The 23,579-nt window shown below is 33.3% G+C and overlaps 1 protein-coding gene across 1 annotated transcript in view; it reads right to left on the bottom strand.

Annotated features, from left to right (window-relative positions):
* The window catches only part of FSTL5 (follistatin like 5), a 793,609-nt gene that overhangs the window by 64,424 nt on the left and 705,606 nt on the right, over positions 1–23,579 (bottom strand). Inside the window, exons 13-14 of the mRNA XM_042935151.1 lie at positions 17,427–17,576; positions 191–298 (exon numbers count right to left, since the gene is read on the bottom strand). Of these exons, the coding sequence (XP_042791085.1) occupies positions 191–298; positions 17,427–17,576 (258 nt within the window). The remainder of the gene's footprint in view (positions 1–190; positions 299–17,426; positions 17,577–23,579) is intronic.

Genomic DNA, 23,579 nt, shown 5'->3' with positions numbered 1-23,579 from the left:
CTACAGTATTATCCAATCCAAACAAGTACTTGAGTATTATCTCCCCCTGCCTTTTCCATGCAGATCTAGATGTGATTAAAGTACAGTCCTCAGATGGAAGAATATCATTGCTAAATAGTTATAAATATCCAGTGATATATCTAAAGGTTTAAAAATCATTGTTTTCTCAAATATACTGAAATGTACTTACTTGCAATGTTGGAGAAGTCTTTTCCATGGTACCCCAGCTTAACACCCATACCTGGTCATGTGATTTGTCGTAGTGTAATTTAACTGGCACAGGGTCTGTGCTTACTGCCTGTAATACATAGGAGTTGAAAAAAATGTTTTCAGACTGAAATATTCATTTAAAACTATGCCAAAAATTATGAAAGAACACAAGAGTTTAGATGTCAGATTAAAAATTTATGTTGCAAATTATCTAATTTTCTAAACCTTTATTTGATTAATTTGGAAATATGATACTTTACCCAGGCATATTTTTTGAATAATTTTTTGCCCATATTTTTATGTAGTCTTAAGTTCCTTCATTACCTATGCAAATTGTGTGTCATAGAAAAGCTATTTAGAAACTCAAGATATATAAATGATTAATATGTGTATTTTATTCAATTGTTGAACACACGTAAGAACTATGTTTATACTATTAGGTTTTTTTTTTTTTTCATTCTAGTGCTGGTTATGGGATTTCGCCATCTATAATGCTAAAATGTCTGCAATCTGATATATGGCTGTAACTCTAATGACAGATTACCTAATTTAGTTTCCTTAATGAATAATCTAATACTACAGAAAGAAGTAAAAGCATTATTTTAACATATTGATGTGGTAAATGTGTTTTTCTGCTAATATTTATAATATTTAGCAATTACTTAAAAGAAAACTTCCAGAAAACAAATTGCTGCCAGGAAGTTATTTCACTCACCTTAATTTCAAGCTATTTATATTTCAAGCTAACACCTTTTTCAAGTAATTTCCTGTAGTAGTTTCCTTACATATTTTTTTTCTGATCATATAGCATTAAACAAATTGTATTCAATAAAACTACCTTTATTCAATATAGAAAGCATTTCTTCCAAAAGCTCTGTTCAATATCCCTTGAGAATTTCCCAATTTTTAGTTCATAATGCAATCCTCTTCTCAGTGGATTAAAGGTAAACTACTGTTGGTTGAACATGTGAAGGTTCATGCTTTAGTTAACATGTTGGCAATTCAGTCTTACCAAAGTAACTATTTTCTAAAACCTTGTTCTGCATTTTATCTATTTAAAATTCTCAATACTCTTGGATTACTGCAGTAATTATTTAATTTCTAAAAACACCTATTTAAAGATTTCTGTATTAGTGCCCTTGTCACTTTCTTCCTGACTAACAGAGCCACTATGTTGCTTTGGGATTAGGTGCCCATCAATGTTCTCAGGGAAGGTAGCCCACTTGTGAGCATCAGAGATTTAAGCCTACTTCCCTTTTTTTTTTTTTTTTTTTTTAGGGATTCCAGCTTTATTATTCCCCTTTTACACAAAAACAAGTAGAAGAAATAATACAAGATTAAAACTGCAAAAGTAGTTAATTGGTAGAACACATATACACAAAAAAATCCAGACAGCAAGACAGGCTTATCTACAATGGGAAACACATGTAAAAATTAAGGTAGTTTGTAGTTTTCATACGGAACATTAAAAAAAAAATCAAACATTATGCTACAATGGGTGCCATTGTTTACAGTAATATTGAAGGGGAGAAAACAACACTTATTTAGGGTCCCTTTCACAAGTGCGAAGATTCCCAGCCTCTCTAGAGGCTAGAGTGGTCACATAGAATATTCCCCTTTATACATGGTAAAGATTAATGTGATGAATGATTTTTGAGAATGCTACTGTGCCACACTTTCTCTTTCTTCCTGCTTTGGATGCTCTCATATGAGAACAGTAAACCTTAATTTCCAAAGTCATTTTGAGGCCATGAAACAATAAGCTTAAGAAGAAAAACCCAAGCAACACTTAGAGGATTTGGCAAGAGATAAATGAAAGGAGACTGAATTCTCCATAACAACCTTGAGTTGCTACACAAACCTAGAATAACTGTCTCTAGACTTGATGTTATTTGGGATAATTAAATGGCTTTTTTACTTAAGAAATAGTCTGGTATTTTGTTCATTGTAATCAAGTGAATGCCAGATGTTTCATTTAAATTCTTCATGTCCTCATTGACAATTTCATTGCATATACAGCAAAAGTGCCATCATTAATCATTACGCTAATAACAAAGCAATAAGATTCTTTTGTTTTTCATATCGTAATATTGTATTATTTGTAAAATTTGATCTATGTGTGATTATAACATTACCCTGTTTTGCATGCAGCTTAAAATGGAATAATCTACAATGTAAAGATAAAATAGTTCAATACAACAACAAAAGCAACATTAAGAAAAGGCTCTTTATTTTTCAACTGTTAAGACACAGTTAAACAAAGATCAAAGATGTTTAGGTAACTTTAAATATTAAGGAACAATTTAAATGAAAATTTCCATTTTGCCAGCTCTCATAAGGTTCAGTCCATGGGTTATGTTAATATCCACATAAAACAGGATAAGAAATGGAGACTCGGTCTTACCAGTAGTCATCTAGCAGGTGATCAGAAGAGCTGAGATTTGATAGTCTGTGTTTATCCCCAATGTGGCAACCTCCTTGCACATGAAAGATCATCCTTCTTAACTGATAGTTTAATTCCTGACAGTGCTTATGTGGATATGGTGTACTTCTATTTATGCCTCATGTATAGGAAACATTCTTTGGGGTTTTTTTTGTTTGTTTGTTTGTTGGTTTTGTTTTTTGTTTTTATTTTTGTTTTTTTTTCTTTTATGAAAGGTGGAAGGAAACCCACAGACCCAAATACATGCAGTATTATCTGTATAGACAGTGCAAATGAAGCCAAGAATCAGTGAGAGGCAGTAGTACCCCATGCTTATGAGCATGCATATTGAAGCTAACTGCAAGTTTTAGCCTCCTCACTTAAGTTAGAAAAATAATAGTACCTTAGGAAGTTACTAAGCTTTTCTGTGTTTCAGTTTCCTCTCTGATAAAATGGAGACAATAATCACACCTACTTCAAAGGGTTGTTCTGAATATTTTGGTAAGGTAGTAAATATAAAGTACTTAGGGTATGCCATGGAAATACTACTACTATCAGAAAAGCTAACCAAACTAGAGGTATTTTCATGACAATTAGCATCATAATATTTTAAAGTTAGAGATATAGTACCCTTATTTAGCAAATGAAGAATCTGAGACCTGGAAGAGAAAGTAAATAAACAGTCTTTGTCCTGAAAGAATTTGTAGACAAGAGGATGAAAGAACTTAAAATAACTAGATGTGGCAAAAAATAAAAATAAGAACCAAATGCCATGAAAGCTCAGGGGAAGGAGTAAAAAGCAGGATGAAGGATAGGGGCATGAGGTGATACTTTGATTGAGCTTTTAAGTATGAGTATTTTTATAAATGGGAAGACAGAGACAATTTTATATGGGAAGACAGAGACTTAGGAGAATATGTTTCAGGAGACGTCAAAAAGCAGTCCATGAATAATTGCCTTCAAGTAAATTAAGCTATACATATTTGAAGGAGAAAAATATCAATCAATTTTCAAAACAGCTTCAGAGTTAGAAAAATATCTGCTCAATGCTCTTCCAAATTTTTGAACATTTTGCCTTTCAGGATTTCAAAGTTTTGGTATTCAATTCTCTTCAATTTATTTTGGGATTTGGTTATAAAAGCTCACCAGAACTAAAAAAGATATGTGGATCAAAATGAAGAAAAGTACATCTGACATACTTTATTTGGAAAATGTTTAACTCTAGGAGATAAAAATATGTTTACAACATTTCAAGTGTGCAGATATAACACATTTCACAGAGGGAACATTTACATGGTTTTCAGTAACAAATTCATGTAACAATGACAGAAATATTTCCAAACAACCATCTTCAGGCTAATCTTGCCATACCCAATTTTCAGCCAAAAAATTGTTATTTTTCTTACTTATATTGTCAACTTTTGAAAGGGCTAAATTGCACGTATTATATTGTATTTCACAAAATACCTGCTTGTATACTCTGGAAATTACTTTAAATGTTAAGTTTAGACCATTAGCCTTTATAAAAGAGAAAGACACTATATTTGGTACTTAATTTTTTTCTTCCATAATTAAACCTGTAAACTTCGGTGTTATAAAATATTTTAAATGTTTCTCCACATTTTATGAAAAGGATTGTAAATTTTCTGTTATCCTTTTCTGCCCTCTCTCTCCCATGCCTCTCATTCTCCGGAACAGGATTCCATCTGCCTTTTAAATACTGATCTCTGCAGCATCTCCCCTGCTACCGACAAGAACAGACTCTATCCTCTTGACCCTCATCACATGGTTTCTAACATCTAACTTTATACTCACCAACTTTCTCAACAGATTTGTCAGGATGCTTTGGTTTGTTTGTTTGTTTTGTAAGCATTAGACAGATCTTGACAATAATCTGCTCTAAACACCACAGTGTCTTTTCCTTTCCCTCACAGTAAAGCCAAAAGTTCTTCGAATGACTACCAGGCCCTAGCTGACCTGCCACTTCCCTCTTCTTTCTCTGACTCCTTCACCTACTCCTCCAATCAAGGTGCTCTTGGCCTCCTGCCATTCATCCAACATGCTCTCCACATGTCTGTCTTTTGGAGGGCTTTTCCCCTGAACTTATCCACAAATAGCCCAGTGTCTGCTTCCTCAACACCTCCTTTGTTCAGAACTCGCCTTCTCAGGGAGGCCAGTCTGACCACCCTGCTGAATACTGTTAGCAGCCTTCACTTTGTGCACATCCCCTCATCCTTAGCTTGCCCAATCCCACGTGGCCTTGCACTACCATTTTACCTTTTCTAAAGGACTTACTACCTCAGCATACATTATGCAATTTACATTTTAATATTCCCATCTTTCATTTCTGTTTTCATCCAATGGATTCTAGGTTGCTAGAAAGCAGATTGTTTGTGTTTGTGTAAGTCAATAATATCACCTATGCACTTAGAACAATACCTTGTAAATAGCAGTACTCAACATACAATTAATGGACCTCTAAATCTACTTAATTGGGGAAACAAAATTGCAAAATTAAGGAACATTCCAAAACTTATTACTATCATTATTATTTTTTTATTTAAGAAAGACAATTATACTCTGTGCTATGCTTATTATAAACAAGGTTTTTAAAAATGTTTTACAAATACAATTTCTTTTAATCTTCGTAATAGTCTTTGTGATGAGGTATGCAGTATCATTATCCCCTTTGTACAGATAAAAATGAACTAAAGTACCACTATTGATCCCTCCTTATTGTAAAACTCCCACATTCCTCTCCAAATGCCGTCATGTTTAATGTGCATTACATCACTATTCAAAATACAGATGAATTCAAGCTTCCCACATTGTTCCGTATATTAAATGTTTATAAAATGTAATATGTTTTTTTTTTAAGAAAAAAGACATCCTAGTATCTCCTTCTCACAATTTGTCATTTTCATTCCTTTATGCTGCACCCACTCCACTTTGGAGACCATTGGTGTATATAGGTTTTTTTTTTTTCTGCAGCTACTAACCATTTACCAAGAAAAAAAAATGATATAAATTGAATAACAAATGTTCAAGAATATGTGATTGGGAAAAAAAAGTGTATATGTATTCATCTTTCACCTCACAGCTAACCTATATAGAATGCTCATTTATTACTTTGTATAAATTTGTTTTAATTACTGATATTATTTTACTAGGAAAATTGCTTTCAAACTTTGCCTGGAGAAGCTTATGGAAATGAGATTTTTATTTGTAGCAGGTCATTGAAATCCTGACCATAATAGAACAAAGGGAAGCAGTTTAGATCTATTGAATGATTCCATAAGACTTTGTTTAAAAATTTTTTTAATGTTTATTTATTTTTGAGAGACAGGGAGAGGCAGAGCATGAGCAAGGAAGGGGCAGAGAGAGAGGGAGACACAGAATCTGAAGCAGACTCCAGGCTCTGAGCTGTCAGCATATAGCCTGATGAGGGCTCAGACCCAAGAACCAAGAAATCATGACCCGAGCCAAAGTCAGACACATAACCAGATGAGTCACCCAGGTGCCCTGCATAAGACTTTGTTTAAATTAAAGGTTCTGATACTGCAGATTGGAAATTTTTCTCCCATATAATAAACACTATGATTTTCTGCACACAGTATCCTTTGCTTGGCCTGGTGATATTCAGATAATTAAACCATAATCCTACTTCCAAAAATTTTCATTTTCAGAAATATCTTAAAAATTACAATATATTGTTACCATAACTAATTAATAGTAGTGACCTAGGTATTCAGGTCTGAGAATCCATATTTCTTAATTTTCCATATAAGTACCGTTTTCAGAGTGTTATATTATGTTCAATTAACTTTTTACCCTATTACTTTCTTTTTTTTTGTTTCTTTTATAATGTTTATTTATTTTTGAGAGAGACAGAGACAGAATGCCAGTGGGTTAGGGGCAGAGAGAGAGGGAGACACAGAATCCGAAGCAGGTTCCAGGCTTAGAGCTGTCAGCACAGAGCCCAATGCGGGGCTCGAACCCACAAGCCGTGAAATCATGACCTGAGCCGAAGTTGGAGGCTCAACCAACTGAGCCACCCAGGCGCCCCAGTATCCTATTACTTTCTTAAAATATACTATATAATGTAATAATAAAAAGGTTTTATTTGTACCTTTGTAAAGATATTGATAAATTTTTTTTCTTTAATATTTTAAAACATTGTTTAAGGATATAATTTACACTATAAGGTTTTGTTTTGTTTTTTCTCTATGTCAATCTACAAATCTTAACTCCTTCATAATTCCAACATACCTACCGTTATATAAATTTATCAGTATTTCTTGAGGGGGTGAGGCAAATATAAAGAATCTAAAATACATGCTATATTGGGCGTCTAGGTGGCTCAGTCAGTTAAGCATCCGACTTCAGCTCAGGTCATGAGTTCAAGACCCATGAAGACATCTGTGCTAACAGCTCAGATCCTGGAGCCTGCTTCAGACTCTGTGTCTCCCTCTCTCTGTCCCTCCCCTCCTCGCACTGAGTCTCACTGTCTCTCTCAAAAATAAATAAACATTAAAAAATTAAAATACTTGCTATACTGGTCATGGCCAGTTGTATCCACTTCTATAAAGATGGCTTATTTTGTAAGGGTGAAATACTGATAATACCAACGAAGATACACAAAACTTGGGGTTGAGTCTTGACATGCAGGAACAGTGAAGCACAGCTTGTTTATCAGTCTGACAAGGAGAGTAGCAGCTGGCTAATTAAGTGAACCTAATTTAAACTAATGATGTCGATTCTCAAGATAATGTGCTAATGGCTAGAGGAGACTGCTGATGACACTTAAGAATACTCCCGAGGTGTCACAAGCCACTTTTGCATCCAAGCAAAACCTGATTTTGCTCCACAGAAGACAAAATGAGGTCAGTTGGTTACTAGTCAATCTCTTTTACAGCCAAATATCACCTGTATGCCACTCTTATAAAAATTTCATGTGTTCTTATAAAAACACATTTGATGTTTAAAGCAACACCAACGTTATAGACTCCATTAAAAAATTGTGACCTTTTACTTTTTAAGCTGTTGATACAAATGATATTGTTGCATCCACTGAAAACAAATAGACTCCAATGATAATATTTTATCATGGGCTTTATAAAATCTTACGTTGTCAAGAAAATATTTGTCATTTTAATAATAAAATGTAACAAACCTGTTCAAAATGTTTAGATTTTTAATCCTAAAATACACATTTAATACCAATCCACACAGTCTTTTGCAGGTGTTTTCAGGCAAAAGCAAAAGTCAGAAATATGATTTCTTAGATAAGGTCAGTGTAAAACACTAGGGATCTACTTTAATTAGATTGAAAAAGAAAGTTCGAAAGATTAAACTTAAATAAGAGTAGTGTTATTTTTCTTCTCTTTTCTTTTTTTTTAAGATTGATTTGGGACTTCACTGTTCCATTTATATATCCACACTATGGAAAATTCTATGGTATTTTTTATCATGTTTGGGAGAAGATGAACTAACTTTATGTTATAATATTCTTAGCTGTATAATATACTCAGGTTTGAAAGAAAGAAATAAACAGCTACAGCACTCAATCAGGAAGTATAACTTTACTTGGATATAAAAAAGACTCACTTCAAATCTAGGCTCAGTTGAGAAAAGCGGTCAGAATGAGAAAGGGATGCTTTACTTTTTATAAAATTAACTTTGTGCTTTGCAGTTGACTTTGAGTGTGCCCTGTATTTGGATATAAATACAGCTTTAAATCATAAAGTTTTTTTTTTTTTAATTTAGTCTTTCAAGTAGCTAGAAATGTTTTTTTTTTCTTTAAGTAGTTTTAAAACTTGAACTACTTGGGTTATTAATTTATAAAACAGAGGGTTCAATATTGAAGTCTGTAAGATCTATCATGTTGTTTTCAAATTGGGAAAACCTTGAGGGAATTTATAATTCTAAGAGATGAAGTGTTTTCAAGTACAAAAATAGAACCACTAGGATATTTATAATTCACCTTTAAGCATGTACTTTTGAAGACTAAAATTTACATACTGTAAGGTATTGTTAAGACAAATATAAGGATGTGTTCTTTCACCCAGCAGGTAGTAGATGTATGGAACTCATTATCTAAAGAGTTCACAGGCTGAAATTATACATGGTTTTGAAAAAAAGAGCTTAGACAAATTAAAAAATTGGAAATTCTAACTTTTGGAGCCCCTGGGTGGCTCAGTCAAGCATCCGACTCTTGATTTTTCTCAGGTCATGATCTCATGTTTTGTGGGATAGAGCTCCACCTCGGGCTCTGTGCTGACAGTAAGGGGCCTATTGGAATTCTCTCTCTCTCTCTCTCTCTCTCTCTCTCTCTCTCTTTCTCCTTCTCCCCCTCTCTGTCCCTCCCCAGCTTATGCTCTCTCTCTCAAAATAAATAAAATTAAATTTAAAAAAAGAAGATTCTAACTTCTATATTTAAAAGGAAAGCAATCTTTTATGTATATATCTAAAATTTTAAGTTGATATTTACAGTCAACCAGTCAACCATAGGTTTCAATAAGTAGTATTTCTATCAGAAAGAATACTAGACTGAGTGTACTCAGTATGGAAATTTTCATTTTAAAACTACAGTGATGTCTAAATTTCTATAGAACAGATTGTTGCAGAATGACCCAAATCATTACACTTGCTACTTCACGTTCCTTCTTTCCAGTGAGGTATTTGGTAGGCCCTATAATTCAAAACCATTTCTTTTTATTGATGGAAAGGCAACATTCAACTTCATCATACACCTTGCCAGAATTGTGTGGGAAACCCCATGACACTCTATTCCCTCAGCCTTTTTGCTCCAAATATTAAGTTCTTACATTTTTTTCCTACAATAGGAACATATCTGGTACGTTTTTCTTGGTTCCTACTGTTCTCCAAATAGAAGGCAGCTGTAGAAAGTGAGGCAATAAGGCTGATAAATGGTGTGTGGGGCAAAATGCATCAAGAGAAGGTTAAGATTTGTCTTTGATAGTAGAAAGTATGAGAATATACAGAGACTATCCCCAGAGGAGGAAGAATAGATAAAACAGAAAGCCAGCCACCAAGTCAACTTTCACCTCTAAACCCAGTTGGGACAGAATATTTTGTGTTGTTTTGTTTTAAAGCTCTTAAATTAATATTCCTTTTTATTCTTTTTTGGGTTACATGTTTCTAACATATTTTCACTTTAATTTGTTCCTTCCCACATTGTTTTTAGAATTTACTACTTTAATACTTTCTTAGTTTCTTTTATTCTCTGCTAGGATTGTGGTTATATATTCTTTTATTCAACTCTAATAGTGTTAATCGTGACTTTTGTCCTTATTCTTTGCCAAAATTCCCAGAGTTTACTTTTACTTAGTCTTTTTTTTAATAAATCAGTTTTTGTCTTTTATACATTAATTCCTTTGTGTATTTATATATACAGGAAAAGCTTGGATTGCCAGTAACTTGTTCTGTGAGTGTTCTGCAAGATTAGAAACATTTCTTATAAATTTTAACTTGATAAGCTAATTATGTCTTGCAATACAAGTAGTACATGGCACCAAAAATCACATGATCACAAATGAGCCAATGGTTCTTGAAATTCGCTTTGATATACAAGTGCTTTGGATTACAAGCATGTTTCCAGAACAAATTATGCTCGCAAACCAAGGTTTTGCTGTATATATTTGTTTTTATATTTTCCTTCTTTCATAAAGATTATTCTGATTTTCTTTAGCTAAATTCTAAAACTATCTGGTTAAATGTTTTATTTTTAGCTATTATTAATTTTTTTAATTAAGGAAAAAAATAACCTCAAATCATCGTCTTACTTGGATTCAACATATTTATTTATGGTTATCAATATTACTTGATATTGATATTAATATTTTAAATTTACTTTGGTACTGTTAATAGCTTAACATTGTGTCAGAAAATCAGTATGAAATAATTTCATTTCTATTTCTTGAGACTTAATGTGTAGCCTACCATGTGGTCATTTTCACTAAATGCTATGGTCTGAGTGTTTGTTTCTCCCTCAGAATGCATATGTTAAAATCTTAACTCTCAAAGATGATAGTATCAGGAAGTGGGCCTTTGGGAAGTGATTAGGTCATGAGCATGGAGATTATGGAATTAGTGCTTTTAAAGAAAGATCCTACAGAGATTCCTTGCCCCTTCTACCATGCGAGGACACAGTGAGATGGCACTAACTATGAACCAGCAAGAAAATCCTCACCAGATCACAACCATGCTGACACCTTAATCTTGGACTTTCCAGACTCAGAACTGTGAGAAATAAACTTCTATTGTTTACAATCTACACAGTCTGTTGTATGCTGTTGTAATGGCCCTAATGGACAAAGATATGATAAAATGTTTAGTGATGATGTATATATTAATCATTGCTGGATGCAAAGCCAAACACATACATCTGTTCAAGCATAGTAATACTGTTGTTCAATTCACACATAGTGTTGATTTTGTTGATTGGTCAAGTATAGATTTATCAAATTCTTCTCACTTTGATCATATGTCAATCTCTACTAGTAGTATGGCAATAATCACTTTACAAAATTGTAAGCAATCATGTATGTTTTTAGTCTTATATTTTCTTAATAAAGTAAACCTTCTATCGTTATCAAGTAACTTTCTTTAACTTAATACTTTGTTGCCTTAAAGTTCCTTTAAAATCTGATGTCAATATAGCTATATGAGCTTTTTTGATTTTTTTAGCATACTTCCTGCACCATCTGCACTGTCCTTACACGTCAATTTTTCTTTTATCTCTTATCTCATAATGTGCATATGGCTAGATTTTCATTATTCAGGCTGACAGTTCTCTTTTTTGTTTTTCATTGAGTTACATTAGTCCATCCTCAGTTAGTTATTGTGAACATATTTTTTTAAATTTCTATTTATTTTATTATTTTTTAATACGTGAGTATAGCTGACACACATTATTACACTAAGTTTCAGCTTAGTTATTTTACAAGTTTATACATTATGCTATGTTTACTATAAATATAGCTACTGTAAATATAGTCCCATTACATTGCTATTCCAGTATCACTGACTGTATCCCTTCTGCTTTGTATTTTATCCCTGTGACTCGCTCATTCTATAACTGGAAGCCCGTATCTCCCTCTCCCCTTCATGTATTTTGCCCAACCCTCCACCCTCCACCTCTCTGGCTATTATCAGTCTGTTCTCTATATTTATAGTATGATTCTGCATTTTGTTTGTTTATTTTTTTTTTAGATTCCATGTATGAGTGAACACATATAGTATATTTGTTTTTCACAGTCTGACTTATTTCACTTAGCAAATACCCTCTAGGTCCATCCATGTTGTCTCAAATGACATGATATCATGCTTTGTTATGGCTGTGTGATATTACATTGTGTATCACATTTACCTTATCCATTCCTATCAATGGGCACTTAGGTTGCTTCCATGCCTTTGTTATTGTAAAAAATGCTGCAATAAACATAGGAGTATATCTTTTTGAGTTAGTGTTTTCATATTTCCTGGGGAAATACCCAATAGTGGAATTATTGGATCATATGATATGTCTATTTTTTAATTTTTTGAGGAATCTACATAATATTTTCTAAGATATCACCTTAGAATGGCTAAAATCAAGAAAGCAAGAAACAATGAGTATTGAAGAGGATGGGGAGAAAAAGGAACTCTTGTGCACTGTAGAAAACAGTATGAAAGTTCCTCAAAAAATAAATGTATTCAGTTTTATCCTATCATTTTGTTTAAACTTGTTTCTATTTATTTGGGATTTTCCATCCTTATTATTTGTATTTCTTATTTATTTTTTCTCCCAGTGTATTTATTTGTAAGTTTTTCATTGCCTTTTATTTTTTAATAGACAGACACAATATTGAAAGATAAGTTCTTGTAACATTAATAAGCATACATAATATATGTATGGATAATTAGTTATTATTCCCATTCCAAAATAATACAAAAAATCTTAAAATATTGCAAACAAATCATCCCTTTCCCTGTTTACGTATTATGTACAGTACTTAAACACTCATATCACTGTTTTTGTCTTGTGTTTTCACTCTTTTAAACATTTCAATCTTTTTTTTTCAAAAATTTTTTTCCTTAACGTTTTAATTTATTTTTGAGAGACAGAGAGAGACAGAGTGTGAGTGGGGGAGGGGCAGACAGAGAGGGAGACACAGAAATCGAAGCAGGCTCTGAGTTGTCAGCACAGAGCTGGATGACTTGGGGCTCAAACTCAGAGACCATGAGATCATGACCTGAGCTGAAGTCAGACGCTTAACCGAGTGAGCCAACCAGGTGCCCCTAAACATTTCAATCTTAAACTAAGAGGATATCCTAATTATTACTGAAAGTTAGTATTTTAATATATCATATATTTACCAAACTGCGTGCTCACTATCATATCAAACTTACTGATCAGTTAAGTTTCCTTATTCCTGAAGCAAACAGTTTCAGTTCTATTTCAGTTTATCTTGGTGATAATACCTGTTTTTGTGTCTCTGACACAATAAATAATGCTCTGGTTTCAAAATTATTTTTCCCTGGTCATATTATAATATTAGAATATATTTTATTTCCACTAAGCCCTTTAATAATGTTTCTCTTTCATTTGGTGTCCATTATTGCTATTGAGAAAATTGCTGCTGTTCTCATAGTAATTCATCTGCCATTTTAAGATTCTTCTTTGATATTTATTTTTTTCCATTTAGATTTCATTGTCCTTTCTAAATCTGAAGGCTTACTATATTTTATTTTATAAATTATAAAATAAAAATAATACGCAGTGTATATGTGTACACATATATATAAAATATTCTTTATTATAGTATAGTAAATGCTCAGTTATTGTCACTCATTTTGACCTAAATACTGTTTCCTCTTTTTTTTTTCTTTTTTTCACTCCCATTTTGAAAACTATTACCTCCTTTCTGGAACCTCCTTCTTTAATTTATGCTTTCTACTGTTAATGGATAAATAACGTCTGGTATATTAAGATGCATTTGATTTCATTATTATTGGTAATTGTTTCCATAAAGTTACCATAAACACTGAATTTCTGAATAATAACCTATTGTTCCTAGGGGAAATACATACTTCAATTCCTAAGGGCCTCTGGTCAAAAGGTTTTCATCAACTAATCAATACTTAAATTTATTTCATGTGTGTTTCTGTTCAAAGACACTTTACTTAATATATATTGTTCATTAATTAACATTGAACTCATGGCCAAAGTGTACTACAACTCATGGCTAAATGAAGCTTACCATTGGGCACATCACAGCATTCTTACACGGGCATTTCAACACTATGCTTAGGAGTCATTTTAAGTGGAAAATTGCCCACAAAACCACAAAAATGCAAAACACATGGTACTCAATAGACCATGGAAAGAAGACTTGTTTACAGTATAAAAGCTGAAACAAGAAGGCAGAGTCTCTTCAAGTTCAATCTTTGCTAGAAATATATATGTTGGGTGACGAATTTTTCACCACTCTGTGCATGTCCCTGAATGACCACAAAAGCACCATGAGCATTGATTTTTTGGTTCTAAATGAATTTGGTGAACTTTCAAATGCAGAATCGACAATGATAATTAACTATAATCAATGTCCCTACAGCAAAAAAAGAATCACACTACAGCTATGTTTAAATGAAATGATCTTATGATTATAATGTACAGCAAAGTAGCCAGATACAAATAATGGAACTATATATTTCCACTTATGTCATACTCAAAATCAGTCAATACTTATTTATGGTGGCAGAAATACACATAATGATTATCTTTGAATAATGGCCAAAAGGAGTAATAAAGTATTATTATTTTAGTAACAAGATCATAAGGAGGACTCATTTGGATGGGGCCCAATTTTCTAACCTATAAAAACGTAAATGTTAGATTCTTGTCTGAAAAATCTCCACAATCATGATATATCATAATATTATTTTTAATAATTCAGTATTATATAGTATCTTTTACATTCTCATATTTCATTGTAATTATAGGCACTATGAAAAATAATATAATTTATGTGACTTTTACCATTGCATTAACATTTCATTATCAATATTTTCTATTAATTTAAAATTTTACATTGCTGTCTGAAGATAGTGATTATATGAAGATAAGTGATGTTAGTTTTTCTCACTTTTGAGGATCTAGTAGGTAATACATATTTAGTCAGTGTAGGTTTATAGTTGGAAGACTGAATTTAAAGACCAGTTTGATTATTTCTGAAACATACTTCTAATTTTAACCTGCTAGCTTTAATTTTTTTTAACATTTATTTATTTGAGAGAGACAGAACGTGAGCCAGGGAGGGACAGAAAAAGAGGAAGATACAGAATCCGAAGCAGGCTCCAGGCTCCAAGCTGTCAGCACAGAGCCCGATGTGGGGCTCGAACTCACAAGCTTTGAGATCATGACCTGAGCTGAGGCTGGAGGCTTAACGGACTGAGCCACCCAGGTGCCCCCATTAACCTGCTAGATTTAGAATGTAAATAATCCCATACTGAATGCCTATAATTTGATGGCCTCTGTTACAGCTGAAATCAAGATAAAATGAACCTGCTCAAAATCCAGCAGTCTCAAAGACAGAAGCATAAGCGGTGAAATATACAGAAAGATATATATTCTCATAATAGGTACTGAACCATTAGATTGGTTATATATATGAGAATCATGTAACTCTGGAGGCCTTAGATAGGTTTTCTACCAGAACAGTTATGCATCCTTTTTCTCATGATTATACCAGTCATTATCTTATTAGAAATTAAACCATTATACTAATTGTCCACTGTAAATTTGTAACCCTAACCAGAGTTTTTCAATAGAAACACTTTTCATTCTTTTACTTGTAATACCAAAAATATCTCATAGTAGGCAATCAATATGTACAGCATGAATGGATGGATGGATGATGGGTGGGTGGGTGATTAGATAAATTCATGTGAAGCTGTTCAGGATTCTTAGAACGAAAAGCCCTAACTTTGGACTTATTACCACTTTTTGTGGTTCTAGTCAGGAATCATTAGAGGGACTAATAGCTACTTCAATATTCAATTTCAAACCAATATCGATGCAAAAAAAAGTCTTTAAATATAAGGAATGGTTAGGTTACAGTGTCTCTCAGAAACTTTGATAATGAACAGGTATAAAGCACTTCTATATGCCAAGATCTGCTATAAATGCTTTATATGCATTAATTGAGTTAATTCTTTTTTTTATTTTTTTTATTTTTAATGTTTATTTATTTCTGAGAGACAGAAAGACAGAGCACGACCAGGGAGGGCCAGAGAGAGAGGGAGACACAGAATCCAAAGCAGGCCCCAGGTTCTGAGCTGTCAGCACAGAGCCCGACACTGGGCTTGAATTCACAAACTGTGATATCATGACATTAGCCAGCCACCCAGGCTGCCCAGTTGAGTTAATTCTAAATATAACTTTATGAGATATGTATAATTATTAATCCGTTATTAGATATACCTAATAAAACTGTTTTAAGTTTGTTTCCTCTGAGCTGTCAAGCAATAGATCATGAGTCAAGGGCCCTGTCACTGGAACCAAACTACCCAGAAGCAAAGCCACTACAACCCGTTTGCTGTTGTGCAGTGGAGTACAAACAGATTGCCTAGGTTAAACAACTTTGGATGGAGCAGAGCATGAAACGTTTGGGGACTCAAACCAGAATGTTTTTTTTGTAACCATGATCATGATAATTTTTATTAGGATTTTTTTCTCTGTCATTGACCTATCCACCTATTGACTTGTTTTACTACTATACTAAAACCTACTACACTACTATTATTTAATAAAGTCTACTATGAATTTATCCAAGGGATACAGGAGTACTGATGCATAGGGGCACCTGTACCCCAATGTTTATAGCGGCACTCTCAACAATAGCCAAATTATGGAAAGAGCCTAAATGTCCATCAACTGATGAATGGATAAAGAAATTGTGGTTTATATACACAATGGAATACTACGTGGCAATGAGAAAAAATGAAATATGGCCTTTTGTAGCAACATGGATGGAACTGGAGAGTGTGATGCTAAGTGAAATAAGCCATACAGAGAAAGACAGATACCATATGGTTTCACTCTTATGTGGATCCTGAGAAACATAACAGAAACCCATGGGGGAGGGGAAGGAAAAAAAAAAAAAAGAGGTTAGAGTGGGAGAGAGCCAAAGCATTAGAGACTGTTAAAAACTGAGAACAAACTGAGGGTTGATGGGGGGTGGGAGGGAGGGCAGGGTGGGAGGGAGGGCAGGGTGGGTGATGGGTATTGAGGAGGGCACCTTTTGGGATGAGCACTGGGTGTTGTATGGAAACCAATTTGACAGTAAATTTCATATATTAAAAAATAAAAAAAAAATAAAGTCTACTATTATTTTGGCTTTTGTTAAGAATAAAATAAAGAGATAATAGTGTTTCTGGAATAGTAACTAGGAATACCTTAATTAGCCTCTAATTTGAATTCTTCTTGCTCTAAACAGAATAAGCAGTTCTTAGGTTCATTTTTGTGGAACTAGTCATGTTAGTATTATGATGTGTTTATGGAATCAAATTTCTGAAAATAAGAAAAATTAATTATTTTCTAAATTCATTAAGTTCAAGCAGCAGAATGAGAGGAGACTTTGCAGAAAATGCATACAGTTCCCAGTTATCCAATTAATGAAACAAGTTACCAAAGACAATCAAATGGCAATGTACAAGTTACCTGGTGAAGAATTACATAAAAGGACATTTTTTTTTAAAGATCACCTTAAAAAGCAGGGATCATGCATACCTGAACAACTTTTTGGGACTGCACATCAACGATAAGGACTCTGTCCAAAGTTGGCTGTGCAACATAAATGAACTTGTCTTTGACATTAACAGCTGAGGCCCACACACACCTCTGAATTTCATCTCCTTCAGCTTTGGGACATACTTCATCCTATAATTTAGAAAACAGTGGAAAAATGAATATTTTAAATTATAACATGGGTATGACATATTAGGAGCAAAATTAATGTTTGATGCTTTACTACTTTCAACATCAAATGTTAAATATAAACATACATAGAGAGATAAAGTTGTCTGTTAAATAAAACAATACATAGTGCACATTTAAGCTCATTAAATGTATAAATAAATCAATGTGAATAACCCTCTAATATAAATTTCATCAAGCCCTTAATTACTTATTTCTAATAGGACATTGGCCTTTCATTTGTTACTACCTAATTCATAACTCAGTAACTTCAGATATAGATAATAAATTCAATGTTTTCTCTCAAGTCTCCCACTCCTAAGCTTCTTTACCAGACATTAAATGCCACACCAAAGTATAGTTAGAGGTTATCACAGCATCTGTGGCTGCCCCCATGGCATCTCCATGGTCTTTTCAAAAGCCTCCAAATCCACTGGAAATGATTCCATAGCACTGTGGAATGAGAAGGTCAATATGTGGTCTGCTGTTTTTGTTCTTTAGAGAACTTCAGATCTGATTGCAGGAGGATCTGGCAGTTCCACTAGATTTTAAGATCTAGTTTTTAAGATTTTAAGATTCAGTCCAGAAGCTTTAGGATTCAGTCCAGAAGTTTCCAGGTATGGCCAAATCACCAAGAATATATAATGAGAGTGATTTTAAAAAATAAAATAAAAAGTAAAAACAAACAAACAAAACCAATACAGGTTGTTCCAGGCTTGCAGAATATAACCTAAAAAAAAAAAAAAATCCTATATATGCTTCTGGTAGTTCTGGAGGTATGAAATTAACTTCATTATATAGAATGTACCGCAGTCATTCTAAAATGATTACCAGTGGGTTCATCCTGAATCATGTCCATGATACCCTTAAGTGGGCATCACAAACCTGAAGGCAGAAATCTGTCCTCAGCACATGCCCACTATAGTTTCATTCATCAAATGAATTTGAATAAAAAACATTATTTTCTATGCCAAACATGCTTCTTCAGAAGCATATTAAATATCTTTGACAGGAACCTATTTTGTGAGAATCAAGCACTATATAAAGTAAGTACTTGAGAAGCATGAAGATGTGGGAAGAAAGTGGGATCTAAGATTGATGAAAGGCTCTGAATTTGGGAAATTGTTTACAAATTCTTTGCTGTTGTGTAAAAGCTACCAAGAAAACCTGCCAGAATAATAGGAAGTGTGAGTGACCTGACACATCACTGTTAGCGGAACAACTGCTGAACCAGGAGCAATTTCCACCCTTTTGTTTTCTACAGAACTATTCAACAGTAAAATAAACTGCTCTGCTGGGAATTATTTCCTATTTGTATGCTGTCCCCATAAGATGTCCCTGACCAGCCTCGCAATCATTTTTACAAAGCCATTAAAAGTTTCCTGACAGCCACCCTGAGTTTTCCTTGCTTCACTTTATGCCATTATTTCTGATGAGAGTCTATTAGGTCCCATTTTGCAACGACACTCTTATTTTTTCAGATCACATAGATTAATATTTATTTCTGGGGATAGGAATTTTAGAGGAATGTTTTTTTTCACATGCCTTAGGCATTTAATGAGGTAAAAGAAAACCTCAAAAAAAAAAAAAACAAAGATGCAAAATAAAATTAAGATAATACATATGGATTAGGGAAATTGTCAGGAATTATATTGAGAAGTTTAATTAAATCACTTTTTATAGAAATGTATACCACCATTTAGAGTAAAAGGAATTAATAAGATATTAGAACTAATAAGGATGAGCATCAATAATAAAAAGACAATTCATAATCCATAATTAGAACTTATCTATTTCCCTTTGGGTCATTTTGACATTTAATAATACACAATTCCTGTCTATGCATTATTCTCTTCCAAAACTTTAAAGGCAAACAAGACATGTTTCTAGCGATGATGAAAGTTTGGATTTAACAATTAAAACAGTGCTGATGATACCTGACTTCTAAACATAAGTAGGTCAAATAGATGGATATATGCATTTGTTTTCTATACTTTGGCATTTTTATTTATTGTATTGACTCTCTATTAAAAACACATTTTCCTCAAATTTCTAAATTCCCACCTCTCCTTCCTCTTCTTCCTCATACACCCCCTCTCAACATGCCTTCCATTATTTATGGCAAGGACAAATGTTATTTGTCATAAGCACCTCCATTTTCCTTGCATCCAACTCAGCAAGTGTCTGTCATTATCCCCTCCTCTCATCCTTCTCTCCAATCATAGATTTGTCCACCTGTCTTTTGCCTTCAGAAAGATCTGCCCTATATTTCATTTGAAATTTTAGCTATGTCTCTAAGTATTCAAGCATGAACATTCTCTGTAATTTAAGAAGCAAAGAATAAGAAAACATTAATTGGATTTCATCATCTTTCCCTTCCAATCATCCATCCAATTCTCTTCAGACACTGAACAAGCTGTCTCGAAATTTACTTCCATTTCTTGATCTTTCAATATAAATTGTTCATACTTCAGACAGGTTTTCATCATCCTAGCTCTTTAAAAAGAGGAAAGATCACCAGTGGCCTCAGAATTTCCAATCATTATTCTTTACTTTTTATTGGGAAGCATTTATTGAGTTCATATTATGTGAGAGATATTGTACAAAACTATGTTTGGAAACAAAATCATGAATAGAAGAGAACACCTGCTCTCAGATTGCTCATAAATTCTGATGCATTTGGCTATTCAGACACTGATTCTTCCTAAAATGTTCTTTCATTCAAGTAAGGCGAAGATCGGCAAAAACATTTTTTCAGGAGTAGATTCCTTAATGCCCCTTACCCATTTAGCCCATCCTCACTCTCACAGCTCCTCCAGCAACCCACTGTTTGTTCGCTATATTTAAGTCTCTTATGCTTTGTCCCTCTCCCTGTTTTTATATTATTTTTCTTCCCTTCCCTATGTTCATCTGTTTTGTATCTTAAGTTTCTCATGAGTGAAGTCATATGGTATTTGTTTTTGACTAATTTCGCTTAGCATAATACCCTCTAGTTCCATCCGTGTATTTGCAAATGGCAAGAGTTCATTCTTTTTGATTGCTGAGTAATACTCTATTGTTTGTATATATACCACATCTTCTTTACTTATCTGTCGATGGATGTTTGGAGTCTTTCCATACTTTGGCTACTGTTGATAGTACTGCTATAAACATTGGGGTGCATGTGCCTCTTCAAAACAGCACACCCATATCCCTTGGATAAATACTTGGTAGTGCAATTGCTGAGTCACAGAGTACTTCTATTTTTAATTTTTTGAGGAATCTCCATACTGTTTTTCAGAGTGGCTGCAACAGTTTGCATTCCTATCAGCAGCGCAAAAGAGATCCTCTTTCTCCGCATCCTCGCCAACATCTGTTAATTGTAGCCATTCTGACAGGTGTGAAGTGATATTGTGGTTTTGATTTGTATTTCTCTGACGATGAATGATGTTGAGCATTTTTTCATGTGTCGGTTGGCCATCTGGATGTCTCCTTTGGAGAAGTGTATATTCATGCCTTTGCCCATTTCTTCACTGGATTATTTGTTTTTTGGGTGTTGAGTTTGATAAGTTCTTTATAGATTTTGCATACTAACCCTTTATCTGATTTGTCATTTGCAAATATCTTCTCCCATTCTGTCAGTTGCCTTTAGTTTTGCTGATTGTTTCCTTCACTGTGCAGAAGCTTTTTATTTTGATGAGGTCCCAATAGTTCATTTTTGCTTTTGTTTCCCTTGCCTCCAGAAATGTGTTGAGTCAGAAGTTGCTGCAGCCAAGGTCAAAGAGGTTTTTGCCTGCTTTCTCCTCGAGGATTTTGATGGCTTCCCGTTTTACATTTAGGTATTTCATCCATTTTGAGTTTATTTTTGTGTATGGTATAAGAAAGTGATCCAGGTTCATTTTTTTCTACATGTTGCTGTCCAGTTTTCCCAGCACCATTTGCTGAAGAGACTGTCTTTATTCCAATGGATATTCTTTCCTGCTTTGTCACAGATTAGTTGGCCATACATTTGTGGGTCCATTTCTGGGTTCTCTATTCTGTTCCATTAATCTGAGTGTCTGTTTCTACGCCAGTACCATACTGTCTTGATGATTACAGCTTTGTAATACCGCTTGAAATCCGGGATTGTGATGCTCCAGCTTTGGTTTTCTTTTTCAAGATTGTTTTGTCTATTCAGGGTCTTTTCTGGTTCCATACAAATTTTAAGATTGTTTGTTCTAGCTCTGTGAAGAATGCTGGTGTTATTTTGATAGGGACTGCCCAAATTCATACCATTTCCTACTCTGGTGTGTGGCCCAACAGCTAAGAACATTTTTTTGCATTTTTCATTGGTTGACAATAAAAGAAGAATACTATTTTGTGACATGTAAACATTATATGAGATTCAAATTTGCATAAAGGTTTATTAGAACACAGCCACGTCCATTTATTTAAATATTGTCTATGACTGTTTTCATGCAATAGCAGACAAAAAGATCATGTGGACTGGAAAGCCTAAGATATTTACTAACTGAACCTCTGTAGAATAAAATGTTGTTGATCTCATTCTTGGATATAACCTTATCTTAGTTATTATTTAAATCCTATTAAGTTCTGTCTATAGTGACTTCTTTATCTTATGCTCCTTAATTATGATTTCAGAAAAGGTAAGCCTCAGACCTTGGTTTTCTGCTTTATTTCCTTTACATTAAATTCTTCTCAGAGTGCATTCATTCTTATTGCTTTATTGTAATTATGGTCAGATGACACAAAGAAATTAATCTGTGGCCTTGCCAACCACCAGGACTTCTATTATCAGTCTTTTACAGAAAAAAAAATCTGTTAAATTAACAACTTGAAATACCGCCACAATAATAAAAAAATGTGTACTATATTAAAGGTGATTCAAAACTAAATAGAAAGTAAAAAGGGTGAAATACACATACATGAACACACTTAGGTAAATTACAGATAGATGATAAGATAGGGAGATATATGATAGAGAAGGAGAAATACACAGATGGTATAGAAAGATAAACATTTTCCATCTAGAGATAGATAATAAGGTTTGTTTTATATTTGGAAACTTTAAAAAACTAAGTAATTTTATAAAATAAAGACTATTGAGTAGCAAAACAACAGAGTAAAATTAACAATAATAATCATGTGTAGGCCCGCATACAAATGTGAGTATAGTTGATATGTAAAATATCTTGTTTAAAAGTAGACAATAATCTAAGGAATGTCAGGCCTAGGAGCAAAGGAAACAAAACACAAAAGGCAAACTAATTAAATACAAATAGGTTAGAATTCTCTGAGATATACAGAAAAGTAAATATCTGATCTTTTGCATAATTTGGATTATAAAGGCGTCATGTAATATACAGAGCTGTGAATAAAAATAAACTGGCTTATATTATATTATAATAAAATATTATTAAAAAGGCAGAAATAAGCATGTAACATATAAGGTGATCTAAGATGGATATACCAAATTTAGGCATTGGATTCACCCAAGGGTGGTATACAGACACTCTTAGGTAAGTACTGAACTACTAGAATTTTATATTAAGTCAAAGAATGAGAGAAAGAGAATTTGACGTTTTGATCAACATGTAGCATTTAAGTTTGAAAATTTATAGATATATTGCAGACCTGGTTCTCTTGCTGATGTGGTCACTAGTTATTAAAAATAAATTGATTTTAGTAGTTCTGCATTGTTTAATTTTTCTGCTTCTCTACCAGTCATGTTCCTAAGACTGGCAAGAGAGTTGCCTCCCCTGGCAGTAATTAAGAATTGTGGGGAGTTGAGGGACCTTGCAAATAGAAAAAAAAAATGAAAGAAAGAAATTTAAAAAATCTTACTGAAAATGTGTAACTGTAATCTTCATTTACCTGCAATAAACAGTCTGTTCCCTAGCTAGAATATTCTCACCAAAACTTCATAAACACCAATGATTTTCCATAGCTACTAAAAAGCACACCATACCTTGTATTAATCAAATTCTT

Source organism: Panthera leo, chromosome B1 (genome assembly GCF_018350215.1).
Source record: "Panthera leo isolate Ple1 chromosome B1, P.leo_Ple1_pat1.1, whole genome shotgun sequence".
Classification (NCBI taxonomy): domain Eukaryota; kingdom Metazoa; phylum Chordata; class Mammalia; order Carnivora; family Felidae; genus Panthera; species Panthera leo.
The sequence above is the reverse complement of the archived record's forward strand: the minus strand, read 5'-3'. Positions and strand labels throughout refer to the sequence as shown.